The 17,199-nt window shown below is 44.0% G+C and overlaps 1 protein-coding gene across 1 annotated transcript in view; it reads left to right on the top strand.

Moving 5' to 3' along the window:
* The window catches only part of LOC139756084 (TOG array regulator of axonemal microtubules protein 1), a 269,423-nt gene that overhangs the window by 231,381 nt on the left and 20,843 nt on the right, over positions 1–17,199 (top strand). Inside the window, 4 exon segments of the mRNA XM_071675112.1 lie at positions 6,641–6,786; positions 7,824–7,915; positions 10,326–10,542; positions 16,742–17,015. Of these exon segments, the coding sequence (XP_071531213.1) occupies positions 6,641–6,786; positions 7,824–7,915; positions 10,326–10,542; positions 16,742–17,015 (729 nt within the window).

The following is a 17,199-nucleotide window of genomic DNA, read 5'->3' as shown; positions in this document are numbered from 1 at the left end:
AAATCGTGAATCAGGGTGATAAAATTTTGAAGTCCGATTCCCTCCATAATCAGTTTACTCACAAAGGAGCGATGACGCGGACGTTCGCTGGCGAGTGTTTGCGCCAGTAATCAGGTGGTATGTAATGGGTCGTAAACTCCCGCCAGCGTTCAATATTACGAGCCGCTGGGGACCGCTAGACGCTAAATGTAGCGCCTGGCTAGCAAGATTCTTTTTCCCCTCCATCCCCTTTTATGCGTTACGGTCGGTAGTACTGTTTATATCACGAAGTTGTAGAGAAGGGGGGAGCCAAGTGAGTGGGTTTTTCCCTCTAAGGCTCAGTGAACTGTTCTTGAGCGCTACATCGCTGACGCGGGAAATGGCGAGTATGAATGAGGGGGAATAGATGAAAACCATTGAACAATGAGCGCGCGGGATGCGAACCCGGGCCATCTTGAGCGTTAGCCTAGTCAAACGAGCCATCTATCCGCCCGTGGCCCAGCGTTCAGCTCGCCTAACTATCTTCCAAAGATGACCCGGGTTCGAATCCCATGCTCCCAGTCCTCCAAAATCATCACCGAGGCCGGGCTGTAGATAAGACATAAAATGGCCGAAGCATTATGCATTAAATGGATAGGAAAAGGAAATAAAGAGAAAGAAAAAAATTATCTTTTTGTTTTCCATTGGCCTAATGTTACAACCGCTTGTTGTAGTGACCCCTCATAATGTTGACCGTGGTGTAGTGACCCTCCTCCACCCTCGTTTTCTACTAGTATTGTCCTGTTACGCCTCAGGAAAACGTAGTGGCCTTTCTCAGGTCTAGATATGAACAGGGAGTGGGGGGGTTGTTTGCTTCAGGTGCCGATGTGAACAGGGAGTGGAGGGTTGTTTGCTTCAGGTGCCGATGTGAACAGGGAGTGGGGGTTGTTTGCTTCAGGTGCCGACGTGAACAGGGAGTGGGGGGTTGTTTGCTTCAGGTGCCGACGTGAACAGGGAGTGGGGGGTTGTGTGCTTCAGGTCCAGACTTTCAACAGGGAATGGGGGTTGTTTGCTTCAGGTTCAGACTTTCAACAGGGAGTGGGGGTTGTTTGCTTCAGGTCCAGACTTTCAACAGGGAGTGGGGGGCTATGCATTAGATCCACACAACAAAGGAGAGTGGGATACACTGACATATGAATAGATAGATAGATAGATAGATTGAGTAGACAGGCTACGTACGTACCTACAGCGAGATTTCTTCGTTGCGAGAAAAGAAAGTGTTTTTTTTCTTCTCTGTTTTAAACACCAACGCGATCAAAGCTCCATAGATACTTCTTCCGTGCCATGTATTACTTAATGTTCCCTGTTGTGTATTTTTACTCTATTTTCTGTCGTGTGTGATTCCATACTGTTTTTGTCATAATTATTATAATCTTTTTTTATCTTCCAGTTTTCTTCCACCATATCTCTTCTGTTTATTGCCTCCTTCCACCATATTTCTCCTGTTTATTACCTGCTTCCACCATATCTCTACTGTTTATTGCCTCCTTCCACCATATCTCTACTGTTTATTGCCTCCTTCCACCATATCTCTACTGTTTATTGCCTCCTTCCACCATATCTCTACTGTTTATTGCCTCCTTCCACCATATCTCTACTGTTTATTGCCTCCTTCCACCATATCTCTACTGTTTATTACCTGCTTCCACCATATCTCTACTGTTTATTGCCTCCTTCCACCATATTTCTCCTGTTTATTGCCTGCTTCCACCATATCTCTACTGTTTATTGCCTCCTTCCACCATATCTCTACTGTTTATTGCCTCCTTCCACCATATTTCTCCTGTTTATTGCCTCCTTCCACCATATCTCTACTGTTTATTGCCTTCTCCCACCATATCTCTACTGTTTATTGCCTGCTTCCTCCATATCTCTACTGTTTATTGCCTTCTTCCACCATATCTCTACTGTTTATTGCCTCCTTCCACCATATTTCTCCTGTTTATTGCCTTCTCCCACCATATCTCTACTGTTTATTGCCTTCTTCCACCATATCTCTACTGTTTATTGCCTCCTTCCACCATATTTCTCCTGTTTATTGCCTCCTTCCACCATATCTCTACTGTTTATTGCCTTCTTCCACCATATCTCTACTGTTTATTGCCTCCTTCCACCATATCTCTACTGTTTATTGCCTTCTTCCACCATATCTCTACTGTTTATTGCCTCCTTCCACCATCTCTCTACTGTTTATTGCCTTCTTCCACCATATCTCTACAGTTTATTGCCTCCTTCCACCATATTTCTCCTGTTTATTGCCTCCTTCCACCATATCTCTACTGTTTATTGCCTCCTTCCACCATATCTCTACTGTTTATTGCCTCCTTCCACCATATCTCTACTGTTTATTGCCTCCTTCCACCATATCTCTACTGTTTATTGCCAGCTTCCACCATATCTTTTCTGTTTATTGCCTGCTTCCACCATATCTCTACTGTTTATTGCCTTCTTCCACCATATCTCTACTGTTTATTGCCTCCTTCCACCATCTCTCTACTGTTTATTGCCTTCTTCCACCATATCTCTACAGTTTATTGCCTCCTTCCACCATATCTCTAGTACTATCTATTGCTTGCCTTTATTTTTTTTCTTCCGTTCTCTCTTATGTATTTCCATCTGTTATTATCTGTCTTCTTCTTATCTTTCACCGTAAACTGATTTTTCTTTCCTTTCGTATGGCAGTCGTCCATTTTCCATTTGTCCTCCTCCCCCTGTGGCACAATTTCGCGTAATAGGTTTTTCGCCCAACTATCGTTTAAGACCACTCGTTCCATTTTCCATTTGCCATCAGTGAATATCACCCTCCCTCCAGCTGTTTTCTCTGGCTTGATATTTTTAAGTTACGACGTTTGAGTTGCGTCTTGCATTGCGACATGCCTTTAGTCTTCATGTGTTTCTCGTATGACAGACTAAGTCACTCGTACGGTGTTGCGATCTCAGGAATGTTTAGTTTTGTTACCCTTGTTTTCTGTGATGCCGCTACCCTCGTTTTCTGTGATGCCGCTTCAAAGAGAAAATGGGTCGATATTGTGTCGCTGTTTGTGTACGTCTTGGAGTGGGTCGAATGGTTCACATGTATTCGTTATCGTTTTATTTCAATTATAGTTTTCCCTCTCTCATGTGCTTAAAGGTATCAATTTTTGTTAATTAATATTTCCCTCTCATGATTTATTAATTACTGTTTCCCCTTATTATCTACTAATGTCTTGTTTATCTTTATATTTCTGTACTTATCTTTTCCCAGCTCAGAGCGAAATTGAAATTCATGTTACTTAGCCAAATAATTTTCTGGTCAGTTTTATCGGTTCTGTAATAGCTCGTTTTTCACATATTTCTCCTTTTTCTTTTATTATTTCATTGGTTATTTATATAGTAGTCCTAGATAGATAAATAGGTACATGGTTGTAGATAGATATGCAGAATTGGTTTTTATGTTCTGTGATTCGTTTTTATGACCGATTTTTTCTCTCTGGTGTTTCATAATCATGTACACACACTCTCTCTCTCTCTCTCTCTCTCTCTCTCTCTCTCTCTCTCTCTCTCTCTCTCTCTCTCTCTCTCTCTCTCTCTCTCTCTCTCAGATACTCGGCTTCACTAATTTCTTCTTTTTTTCGCGGTCATTATTTTGTCACACTAGATGGCCGGCTTCACCTTAATCCCATGATGATTACGACGGTTAAGACCCTATGGCCAGGCCTTCATACCCACGGAATCTTATTATCGTGCCCATAGGTCGTAGTGTAGGGATGAAAGACATCGTGCGTGCGTCTCTTGGCACCACTCCTGTGGTCCTTCAGGGCAAGTGTGTATGATCGTACCTCTGGTATCTTGACTGCTGACGTCTCATGGCAAGTGTATATCATCGTACTTGTGGCAGCTTCCCACAGGGCGAGTGTATATCATCGTATTTCTGGCAGTGTCCCACGGGGGCTAATGTATGATGTTACTGTATTTTTGGCAGCTTCCCCCAGGGTGAATGTATATCATCGTACCTCTGGCATTACAGCCGACCTCCCATAGGCGAGTGTATGTCATCGTACGTCTGGCGGCGTCCCACAAGGCGGGTGGGAGCGTGTGTGTGTAATGTGTTGTTCGCGGGAATATCTAACCTCATGTTATATCACAGAGGATTATCGTTACGGTTAATGCGTAACGTGCGTATGTAACGGACTGCGTAAAAAAGTTAATTGCTTGCCACTGATGATAGGTTTAGGTAAGAATTGGGGCTCTTCATTTCTTATTACTTTACGTACAGGTTGTTGGATATGCCTTCTGTTTACACTTACTATTAAGATGGCTGTATATAAAATTATCGGATAGTTCTCTGCGTGTTTGTTTGGTTAGATAAACCTGTTTACGGCAAGGCAAAATGAATGATAGGGCTGAGAAAGTATCGTTGGACTTTTAAGAAGATAACAAAATGTTTTTCGTAAGGAGGTCAAGAGTGAGAGAAGCGAACACCTTTAAAAAAAAAGAAAAAAAAATAGCCCCGGTGAAGGGAGCAGGTTGGGGGGAAGCGATAACAGAGAAAGAGGATATGGAGTGAATATTTATATATTGAAGGACTGTTGAATGTGTTCATGATTGGGTGGCAGATGTAGGGTGTCTGTGACATGGAGGTATATGAGGTAAGCAAGTCCTGATAAACGGTTTGGGGTGCGGGGGGAACGAGAAGCGTACGAAGGCGTGATGATCCTGCGAACAGGAGTGGATGGGACTGTTGTTAATCACTTCATTAAGCGATCGTGTCGTTCATTGGTTGGTAAACATGCTATACAACGTTCGTTAGGCTCAGGGTGAGGTGCCTGAGGACTGTCACAATGCCTGTACACTATATAAAGGCAAGATGGGGATGGGAAGGTGGGGGGATAATAAGCAATTGCTGGAATTACATTGCATAATTCCGTTAAACATACGTGGTAAGATTTACGGTTGAGTGGTGATCTATGGGTCGGTGGCACGCACACAACAACATTAAGACCCTGGGGGTTAAAACTATGATGGTTCTTAAGAGTGGAATAGGATGTGTGTGTGTCTGTGTGTGTGTGTCTGTGTGTGTGGACTCTTAAATCCTTGACGTCTTCATCATTTTCAGTGTTCCTTCCCCGTCTGGCGCCACTCTCTCTCTCTATATGGAGTCACCGACCTAATTCCACCAGGTTCTCCTTCTTCTGCTCAATGCTGTCATCATTTCCCTTCGCGCTCATGTCGTCTGCAAAACATCTCTGGCTGCCATTTGCACAGACCTCTTTCCGTATGTCGTATGCGTTTATTATAACCTCATTCAGTTCGTTACATTCATCCACCTCTCATGTACTATGACAGAACTTCTTGACATCTGTTTTTTTTTAAAACAGTGTCTGGCTTGATTTCATGTTATGTTCTCTGGTTGTTCTATTTCTACATTCTTCGAAGATCTGTTCACTCTCAAGTCATTATTTTGGTTTATAAACTAAAATGCTGTGATCAGGTCACCCCTCACTCTTCTGTCTTTCATGGTGTGGCAAATTTAAGCCTCTAACCTTTCCCTGTAGCTTAGGTGTCATAATTCTGGTACTCATCTTTGCTTGCCTTCCTCCTCCTCCTCTGGACCTCCTCTATCAGCTCTTTGTGCTTTCTTGAGGTGCGGTGACCAACCTGAGAAGGCGTATTCTAGTATTGACCTCACGTAGGAATTTGAATATCTTCCAGCATATTTTCCCTCACCCTATATGGCATTCTGATATTTACCAGCAAACAGTTTGTCTCCTTAACTCTCCTCCTAATGTGGGACTCTGGCGACTGGTTTGTGGTGATGTCGACTCTTAAATCACACACACACACACACACACACACACACACACACACACACACACACACAAACACACACACACACACACACACACACACACACACACACACACACACACATTATTCAGCTCATATCCTGTTCGATAATATCCAAATTGTGGCCTTCTTCTTATTATTATTCTTCTTCTTCTTCTTCTTCTTCCATCTTCTTCTTCATCTTCTTCTTCTTCTTCTTCTTCTTCTTCCTTCTTCTTCTTCTTCTTCTTCTTCTTCTTCTTCTTCCACTGTCCCCCATTCTCATGACCTTGCACTCACTAAGGTTGAACTTCATCAACCATGTACCAGACAGACTTTGGGGTTATGCTGTTATGTCGTAATAAACTCATTGCAATCCAGATGTGTTATGCTGATACAGGACATGTTGCTGGCGTGTTTGACGCGTTGTGTCACGCCGTAGTGAACATATTGCTGCTTGCTAACGTATTTTGTCATACCGTAAGGACCATATTAGCAGCAATTATCATACTAAGCCATTTTCTCTCTCTCCCAGTTGACGTGTACTCTCGTACAGGATCTGTACACAACAGATGCTGACCACTGGTCAAAGCCTCCGAGCACGATGGTACGATCCTTGTGTGTTTGGAGGTCAGGTCTATTATGACCTGATCCTCAGGGGGTCAGGGTCAAAGACCAGGCTGTCATACTTCAAAAGGGGTCGCAACCGTCGTACTCAAGGAGCCAACATTACCCTCCTTGCCGTAGCTGCGTCTGTGTGATGTCCATTCATAACGACGTAGTTAATGTGTATCTCTCTTTCTTTCTCCTGCAACAGACGTTCGTCGTACGATGTCGGGGTGCCCGCGGGTCGCAAGGTGGGGGACAAGCTGTTGTCGCCCTCAACCCAATCCCTCCCCAGCCACACGACGACACAGCAGCAGCAGCACCAGCGGGCGACCGGCCTAGGAGTGGTCGCCAGGGGTGAGTACCCAGCGCACGCACGTTGCATGCCCGAGTCAGTTCCTGGCGTCCGCCGCGCTGGATGATGATAATCCTGGAGGAGCTGAGGACCTTTGCTGCCGTCAGTCAGAAGAGTTTAGGACATTTAGAAAGGTTGACAAACACGGTATATATATATATATATATATATATATATATATATATATATATATATATATATATATATATATATATATATATATATAAATGATGAGTCCACGGGGAAATGGAAGCACGATAAGTTCCCAAGTGCACTTTCGTGTAATGATCACATCATCAGGATAGACACAAGAGAGAAATATAACAGTCAGTTGATATACATCGAAGAGACGAAGCTAGGACGCCATTTGGTAAACAAGTGACTATCCGAATAGAGGTCGGGTGCGTCCAACACTGACAACAAGCGTATCATAAACTTATTATGTGGACAAGAAGGGGGTGGAGGGACTGTTTACAAATTCTGTCAATAAAGCTATCCAATCTGTATAGACCTTCAGTAATAGTAAGGTTACAATTCTTTGTGTATTTAGTAATAGAGAATTCAAAGATATATCCATCGTGGTCCTGGAGTTTTAACTTAAAAACTGAGATGGCATTACTCCAGTCAGTACAATGATCATGACTTTTAATATAATCAAACAAGGCATTTGATTCTTGTTCTGTTCTTATACTATATGTAAGTTGCTTAAGTCTAACAGAAAGATCTTTACCAGTCTGCCCAACGTACAACTTATCACAATTTCTACATTGCACTTTATAGATGCATCCAGGAGAATTTTCTGGTGAATTCCTGATTAAGATATTCTTTATAGTATAATTGTTGCTGAAGGCACCATTTAAATTAAAGGATTGAAGCAACATGGGAAGTATAGTAGAATTATTATTATAAGAGAGAACTTAAAGTTTCTTGTTGTCAAGGGCAGGTTTAAGTTCATATATATATAATGGTGTTCTGAAGTGTGAGAGGGAAGAGGTTGGCAGTGAAGGTGACTGTTGCTCAGTGAGGTGATCTCGGGCAGGTCTGGGAGGAGGAACCAACGGCCGGACACACGGGAACCAGAAGGACTTCCGCAACTTCGACTACGAGAGCGACTTCGAGACGGACGAGGAGGTGAGTGGCCACTACCGCTGGCTCGTTGCTGTTGTAGAAGTAGTAGTAGTAGTGGTAACAGTTGTCGTTGTAGTAATTAGTGTTAGCTGGGGTAGTAATGGAAGTAGGAGTGGTGGTAGAAATAGTAGTAGTAGTAGTAATAGTAGTTGTAGTAGTAGTAGTAGTAGTAGTGGTACTTGTGTTAGTAGTGAAATAAGACTTTCTACATCATTTTCCTTTTTCGCGAGGAATGATAAACATGATAGTGACTGCCTGATGATGATGAAGATGATGATGATGAGAACAACTTCGCTCGCTGCCACCATCCGAAGACTCTGTCTATCTACCCCCGTGCTCAGAAGCCGATCCCAGAGCAACGTATACAGCCAGACAAGATCCTCAGTGAACCATCCCTTCTTAGCCCCCAGAGAAGTGTGTGTGTGGGGGTGGGGACTGTTGTGACTGACGCCCATATATCTCTATGATGACGCAGAGGCATAACAAAAGCCTGTCAGTGTTAAGCCTTGCCTCCCTCACGTGTATAGACAGACCACAAAGTGCCCCACTGGAACAGGCCCGTGTTTCTCTTCGTGCCACCCTGATGGATGTGGGAGACAGACAGTGAGGGTGGCGGAACCCCAGTGACACACCCTGCAGCGGATCACATACCTTTGATGTACTACGTATGTCACCCTAGCGACCTTTTGTTTTAGATCAAGGAAACTCGTGTGATCAGGTCCTGATGGCGACACACACACACACACGCACACACACACACACACACACACACACACACACACACACACGGGCGCGCCTTTAACCAGATCGCCCTATTGCAGGCCTGGCCTAAGTTTAAAAGACTTTATACACTTATTCGTTTGTTTTTGTTTTTTCTTATTCCTCAGTGTATAGACAAACACATGAGAACCAGGACAAACACACGACGCGCTGTACCGGTGATTCATCATACGACGACATGTGGTATATGTGGTAGGCTATGTGGTCGGGAGAGGTTGAGGCAAGGATATGATGCACTCGTGACCTGTACCTCCAAATCAATGTTTACGTATTTTCTTGCATGTTTTACCGCTTAGAGGCATTCGGGGATGATATTCGGCATATTATACATCTTGGAGGCATTCTAGAATAATACTCAGAATTTCTTTCCTATTAGATATACCTATTTTAAAAATAATCAGAATAAATGTCGAACAGTTGTCCGCTCTTGTGCATGCATAGCTAGGTAAATCTGTCTCATGTTTATATGACCTCGACAGTGACCTTTGACCTCTGGTCACCTCCCATTGTGTCGAAAATGAAATCTTTCAGTACCATTATAAATCTTACATACATCCCGAGAGAGAAGAAAATCAGTGGTGATTTGTGTGCCCCCCCAACATCTTCAACTGATGGAAACGTGGCAGGTGACAGTCATCATACCACCATCATTTTCCCATTTCAGGGGGAAGGAAGCGAACTCGTCATGAATTGTTTTATAGAACTTGTACAGTTCAAACAATGTCCAAAAATGGACTTCCTGGGATGTCCTAGACCCCGCTATACATGACCCAAGGGCCGCCCTCCCACCACATACACACAGTATATCAAGGGCGTCACTGCAAAGTCCATATTTGGAGTTGTTAGCAGCCTGACTTAACCTACGTTTCGTGATCACATGATATGGGCGAAACTGTGTTTACGTGGGGTCACCAACTGGCCCACCAGTAGAAAAAATAACGTGTGTTTTGTAATACCCTTTGAACACTTGAACAAGTTACCATCAACTGTTGAACACTAGAACAAGTTACCACCAACTGTTGAACACTGGAACAAGTTACCATCAACTGTTGAACACTGGGACAAGTTACCACCAACTGTTGAACACTGGGACAAGTTACCACCAACTGTTGAACACTGGGACAAGTTACTGTTGAACGCTGGAATAAGTTACCACCAACTGTTGAACGCTTGAGAGAGTATCTATCAAATCACTGAACACTTGAACAAGTAGCCATCAACTGTTGAACGCTAGAACATCTTGCCATCAAACAGTAACACGAAGACTGGAGGAACGAACCCCTTTGAAAATCGTGTCCTCAAACATGTCATCAGTTTGAGGAGGGGGGGGAGTGAGTGAGTTACGAGGTGAACACAACACCTTCGACCGAAGAAACCAACCTTCGCCAGAGTGTCGTGTGAGTGGAGGAGGAGGACTTGGCTGGCGTGTGGTGGTGTAGCCCCTCGCACTCCTCTACAATCCTAGCCCTCATCTGTCTTAATATGTTTAGTGCAGATAATGGTTTGATAACCTCGTCTTAAGAACCAGCAGTCTTTTATTTCATACAGGGGGCGCTTCTGCCCATCGCCTTCTTCTCACTTGATCAGCAAACACCTAACGTGGCTTCTGCAACCTCCTCTACCCCCCGCGCAGGACCCCAGCGGCATCACGCTGGCCAACACCACCCTGACGAAGATGAGGCTCCTAAAGAAGAAGCGGGAGAACATGAAGGAGATCGAGCGGCGCCGCCAGGAGCGGGACAGCAGGAGGACGCAGGAGGAGAGGGCCAGGAAGTACCGTCAGCTGGAGATGCAGCACAGCCAGAACTCCCTCCAGCCCTCCAGGGCCAACAGTGGGGACTCGAACCTGGGTAAGTGGTCTCTGGCACACACACACACACAGATGACGTCCCTGAGCCATCATTGTGGCGGAGGTGTTGATCATTGTGGTGGAGGATGGTGTTGATCATTGTGGTGGAGGATGGTGTTGATCATTGTGGTGGAGGATGGTGTTGATCATTGTGATGGAGGGTGGTGTTGATCATTGTCATGGAGGATGGTGTTGATCATTGTGATGGATGGTGATCATTGTGGTGGAGGATGGTGTTGATCATTGTGATGGAGGATGGTGTTGATCATTGTGGCGGAGGTGTTGAGCATTGTGATGGAGGATGGAGTTGATCATTGTGATGGAGGATGGTGTTGATCATTGTGATGGAGGATGGTGTTGATCATTGTGATGGAGGATGGTGTTGATCATTGTGGTGGATGGTGGTGTTGATCATTGTGATGGATGGTGTTGATCATTGTGGTGGATGGTGGTGTTGATCATTGTGATGGAGGATGGTGTTGATCATTGTGGTGGAGGATGGTGTTGATCATTGTGATGGATGGTGGTGATCATTGTGGTGGAGGATGGTGTTGATCATTGTGATGGAGGATGGTGTTTATCATTGTGGTGGAGGGTGCTGTTGATCATTGTGGTGGAGGATGGTGTTGATCATTGTGGTGGAGGATGGTGTTAATCATTGTGATGGAGGATGGTGTTGATCATTGTGGTGGAGGATGGTGTTGATCATTGTGATGGATGGTGGTGATCATTGTGGTGGAGGATGGTGTTAATCATTGTGATGGAGGATGGTGTTGATCATTGTGGTGGAGGATGGTGTTGATCATTGTGATGGAGGATGGTGTTGATCATTGTGGTGGAGGATGGTGTTGATCATTGTGGTGGAGGTGTTGATCATTGTGATGGATGGTGTTGATCATTGTGGCGGAGGTGTTGATCATTGTGATGGAGGGTGTTGATCATTGTGATGGAGGATGGTGTCGATCATTGTGATGGAGGATGGTGTTGATCATTGTGATGGAGGATGGTGTTGATCATTGTGATGGAGGATGCTGTTGATCATTGTGATGGAGGATGGTGTTGATCATTGTGGTGGAGGATGGTGTTGATCATTGTGGTGGAGGGTGGTGTTGAGCATTGTGATGGAGGGTGGTGTTGATCATTGTGGAGGATGGTGGTATTCCGATCATTGTGGTGGAGGGTAGTGTTGATCATTGTGATGGATGGTGTTGATCATTGTGGTGGAGGGTGGTGTTGATCATTGTGATGGATGGTGTTGATCATTGTGGTGGAGGATGGTGTTGAGCATTGTGATGGAGGGTGGTGTTGATCATTGTGGAGGATGGTGGTATTCCGATCATTGTGGTGGAGGGTAGTGTTGATCATTGTGATGGATGGTGTTGATCATTGTGGTGGAGGGTGGTGTTGATCATTGTGATGGATGGTGTTGATCATTGTGGTGGAGGGTGGTGGTGATCATTGTGATGGATGGTGGTTATCATTGTGATGGAGGATGGTGTTAATCATTGTGGTGGAGGTGTTGATCATTGTTGCGGAGGTGTTGATCATTGTGATGGATGGTGGTGATCATTGTGATGGAGGATGGTGTTAATCATTGTGGTGGAGGTGTTGATCATTATGGCGGAGGTGTTGATCATTGTGGTGGAGGGTGGTGTTGATCATTATGATGGAGGGTGGTGTTGATCATTCTGATGGAGGATGGTGTTGATCATTGTGATGGAGGGTGGTGTTGATCATTGTGGCGGAGGTGTTGATCATTGTGGTGGAGGGTGGTGTTGATAATTGTGGTTGAGGATGGTGTTGATCATTATGATGGAGGATGGTGTTGATCATTGTGATGGAGGATGGTGTTGATCATTGTGATGGAGGTGTTGATCATTGTGGTGGGGGGTGGTGTTGATCATTATGATGGAGGATGGTGTTGATCATTGTGATGGAGGATGGTGTTGATCATTGTGATGGAGGGTGGTGTTGATCATTGTGGCGGAGGTGTTGATCATTGTGGTGGAGGGTGGTGTTGATAATTGTGGTTGAGGATGGTGTTGATCATTATGATGGAGGATGGTGTTGATCATTGTGATGGAGGATGGTGTTGATCATTGTGATGGAGGGTGGTGTTGATCATTGTGGTGGAGGGTGGTGTTGATCATTGTGGTGGTGTTGATCATTGTGGCGGAGGTGTTGATTATTGTGATGGAGGATGGTGTTGATCATTGTGGTGGAGGGTGGTGTTGAGCATTGTGATGGAGGATGGTGTTGATCATTATGGTGGAGGGTGGCGTTGATCATTGTGGTGGAGGGTGGTGTTGATCATTTTGATGGAGGGTGGTGTTGATCATTGTGGTGGAGGGTGGTGTTGATCATTGTGGTGGAGGGTGGTGATGATCATTGTGGTGGAGGGTGGTGTTGATCATTGTGGTGGAGGGTGTTGTTGATCATTGTGGTGGAGGGTAGTGTTGATCATTGTGGTGGAGGGTGGTGATGATCATTGTGGTGGAGGGTGGTGATGATCATTGTTGTGAAGGGTGGTGTTGATCATTGTGGTGGAGGGTGGTGTTGATCATTGTGGTGGAGGGTGGTGATGATCATTGTGGTTGAGGGTGGTGTTGATCATTGTGGTGAAGGGTGGTGATGATCATTGTGGTGGAGGGTGGTGTTGATCATTGTGATGGCGGGTGGTGTTGATCATTGTGGTGGAGGGTGGTGTTGATCATTGTGATGGAGGATGGTGTTGATCATTGTGATGGAGGGTGGTGTTGTTGATCATTGTGATGGAGGATGGTGTTGTTGATCATTGTGGTGGAGGATGGTGTTGATCATTGTGATGGAGGATGGTGTTGATCATTGTGACGGAGGTGTTGATCATTGTGATGGAGGGTGGTGTTGATCATTATGATGGAGGGTGGTGTGATCATTATGGTGGAGGATTGTGTTGATCATTGTGCTGAAGGGTGGTGTTGATCACTGTGGTGTGAAGCTATGTTACGAGTCTGTTAAATGCTTTGTTTGAGGTGGGCGAGTGATGTCATGCATATATGTTAATACGGGTTACGCAGAAGGAATGAGAGAAACAATATAGATTAAAATGGTAACAAGTATAATGCTTCTTTTTGATCAAGCCACGAAAGTGCATCTGAATTAAATAAACTGCAGGCATAAAGTGTCATAGAAAGAACACATTGGAAATTTGCTTATTGTGAATGGATAACTGTTGAAGGAAGTGATGATGACGCATTTAGTACTGAAACATTAATACTTTTAAGGAAATAAAAAAAAAAGTATTGAATAACCGTCGGATTGTAAGGTTTTAGAGATTATCCGTAGTCAATCGGTCACCAGTTGTAACATACATAGTGAAAGCATTTAGTATTCTCATTTGATTAATATATTTCAAGACAAAGTTTACTTAAGCTGTAAATAACGGTTACATTTTGTATGTACGGTTTACAACGTTGAGACTCGAATATTTATGTATATATATATATATATATATATATATATATATATATATATATATATATATATATATATATATATATATATATATAAACAGGTTACCTCTAATTGAACGTCGAATCTCCTTTGTCCAAAACAAATAGTCAAATCGGAAAGCGTAGACATTATTAGATACTGGTGGGTGAATGGTTTGCACTCCCGTCCGTCACAGAAAGTGGTAAGTATAGCGGCAATCCTTCCTGACGACCTACTTTACATGCACGGTGTAAATAAGTGATTGACGGTGATTAAAAAAAAATCCTGTTTGTTAACTGTTGAACGGGAAATGGCCGGGAGACCCCATTGTGTATATCAATAGGTCGAGGGACATGTGATCACCATGATCGAATTGCGGTTTGTTTATTGTGGTCACTGGTGGCTAACCCAGCCCCCCCAGTAAGTCAGAGAGAAAGAGAGAGAGAGAGAGAGAGAGAGAGAGAGAGAGAGAGAGAGAGAGAAAATTGGGCTGGCTGGTTTTGTCAGTCGAGGGTGTTGACAGGGTGCATTTGGTTTATGATTAGTTCACCTGGGGGGGGGGATAGTAGGGTGTCTTGCATATAAGTGTCGGGCTATGCGTGATGGTGGGCATGAATACCCCCACATAGATAGGTGTTAGGCATGTTGGTCAAGTTCTGCAGCTGGAGGGGGTAGATATCTGTCAGAGCAAGTGGAGGAGGGAGGTGTGTTGGTGCTGATTTATAAAATGTATTTTTAAATGTTGTTTTGAATGTCTGTGATCTGTTTTGTATTGTAAGTAATGTCTAAATGGGATATTCTGGTGTACAAGTGTTATAGGTATTCCTTGTTATCCATATTGTCAGTCTTACCTTAGGGTTTTGTAGTTTTCTCTTAAGAGGAGGAAAGAAGGGGCTGGATGCCAGGTTTCCTGGATGAGGACTATGTAAATGCTGTGTTCTTGAAGAAGGTTGAACGCATCTTTGAACTTGTTTTTGATGCCATTGGTGTTGACTTCTAGTGTTTAGTTTGTGGATGGGGTTCTGTAGGGTTCTGAGGTTAACTGATTGAGGGAGGGGTTTTATATGTTGTGTTGTTGTTCGTGAGGTGTTTATCTTGGAAGTGTGATTGTTTTGCGAGGGTGCATTGGGTGTTTGTGTGGGAGTGGTTGTTGCATGTCCATAGTTATGTGAAAAGTCCTTTATAGAGGGCAGTGATATGAATTGTCGGTGATATAACTGGAGTAAGCCGGAGAGTCTGATGGAGAAGTTTTTTAGTGATAGGGTTATGGCAATGTGGGCAATTGTACTCTGACACTCCAAGGTTGTGATTAACCTCCCAGGTGTGCATTGGTAGTTGGAGAAGGATGGCCAGGACATAATCTTCCAGTGGTGAGGGAAAAAAAGTGTGATTGCAAAAAAATGTTTGGGTTTGACCCATGGTTCAGCCCAGTAGATGAAAAAGCCTTAAGGCTGCACTCTATGTGGGAGTTGGGGAATGCTAACCCCTTAGGGACAAGAAAACAGTTGTAGGCTGCAGTCATCATTGACAGCGAAGAATCAGGGATAAGTGCCTTTTCTTTTGGCATCTCGTGATGTCTCCGTGGTTGTTTAATTTGTTTATGGATGGGGTTGTTAGGGAGGTGAATGTAAGAGTTTTAGAGAGAGGGGCAAGTATACAATCTGTTGTGGTTGAGAGGGCTTGGGAAGTAAGTCAGTTGTTGTTTGCTGATGATACAGCACTGGTGGCTGATTTGGGTGAGAAACTGCAGAAGCGGGTGACTGAGTTTGGTAAAGTGTGTGAAAAAAGAAAGACCCCGGTATACGACATCATTCCAAATCACTCTATTCCTTGCATGCCTCTCACCCTCCTGTATGTTCAGCCCCGTTCACTCAAAATCTTTTTTATTCCATCCTTCCACCTCCAATTTGGTCTCCCACTTCCCCATGTTCCCTCCACCCATGACACATATATCCCCTTTGTCAATCTTTCCTCACTCATTCTCTCCATATGTCCTAACAATTTCAACACATATACAGGCATATACGTATATACACATGTACATATTCATACTTGCTTGCCTTCATCCATTTCTGTCACTACCCCATCCCACAGGAAACAGCTTCAGCGAGGTAGCGCCAGGAAAATGGACAAAAAAGGCCACATTCGTTCACGCTAAGTCTCTAGCTGTCATGTGTAATACACTGAAACCACAGCTCCCTATGCACATCCAGGTCCCACAGATCTTTCCATGGTTTACCCCAGACATTTCACATGCCCTGGTTCAGTCCATTGACAGCATGTTGACACTGGTATACCACATTATTCCAATTCACTCTATTCCTAGCATGCCTCTCACCCTCCTCTATGTTCAGGCCCCAATCACTCAAAATCCCTTTCACTCCATTTTTCCGCCTCTAATTTGGTCTCCCACTTCTCCTTGTTCCTTCCACCTGTGACACATATATCCTCTTTGTCCTATTTATATTTACATGTATCTGCTGTATAATATTCATTAATCCCCAACCAGTCTCTCACAGGGCCTGCATTTTGATGGTACAGTATAGTGTGCTTTTTATTAGTCATTCCATTAACTCCTTTCATGTGGTCAGTTGTCATTTTAGCAGTTCTTTTAAGCTAAATGTCTTAATATCACTGACTGACTTACAGATTTTGACATCATAATACAGCTTCTGAAATGAATGTTACACTATAGTTTGTCATTCTCAATAACTTACTTTACTTCACAGCTGTTCAGCCCAACATAAGCTATAAGGGTAGAAATTTAGGAGCTAGTCCTCACCCCAGTCCAAGACACAACCTTAGGCCTAGTCCTCGTGTGAGTCCACGCCCTAGCCCTGCTCCCAGCCCTCCATCCCAGCGTAGGATACCCAAAAGCAAGAGTCACAGTAGTAACATGAGCAAAAGTTTGGGTAGGAGTGTTGGTGTTGAAAAGCGTCATCGCTCTCTGGACAGGCACGTCAACCCACACACCAATGGCATTCACACCCGAGAGACCTTCAGGTAGGTTGTTAAGAATAGCCTTTCAGCCACCAAATAGCTCATCACATACAACAAAGAACTCTAGATTTTGAGGCTAGATTTATTACTTGTGTTAGGGCTTAATCATTATGAATTTTGATATGTTTTTCCCTTCAACCACTCCCCCCATACTTGTTTGGTGCTTAGGTAACCTTTCCACCCATGT

This window comes from Panulirus ornatus, chromosome 20 (assembly GCF_036320965.1).
Source record: "Panulirus ornatus isolate Po-2019 chromosome 20, ASM3632096v1, whole genome shotgun sequence".
NCBI lineage: Eukaryota > Metazoa > Arthropoda > Malacostraca > Decapoda > Palinuridae > Panulirus > Panulirus ornatus.
The sequence above is the reverse complement of the archived record's forward strand: the minus strand, read 5'-3'. Positions and strand labels throughout refer to the sequence as shown.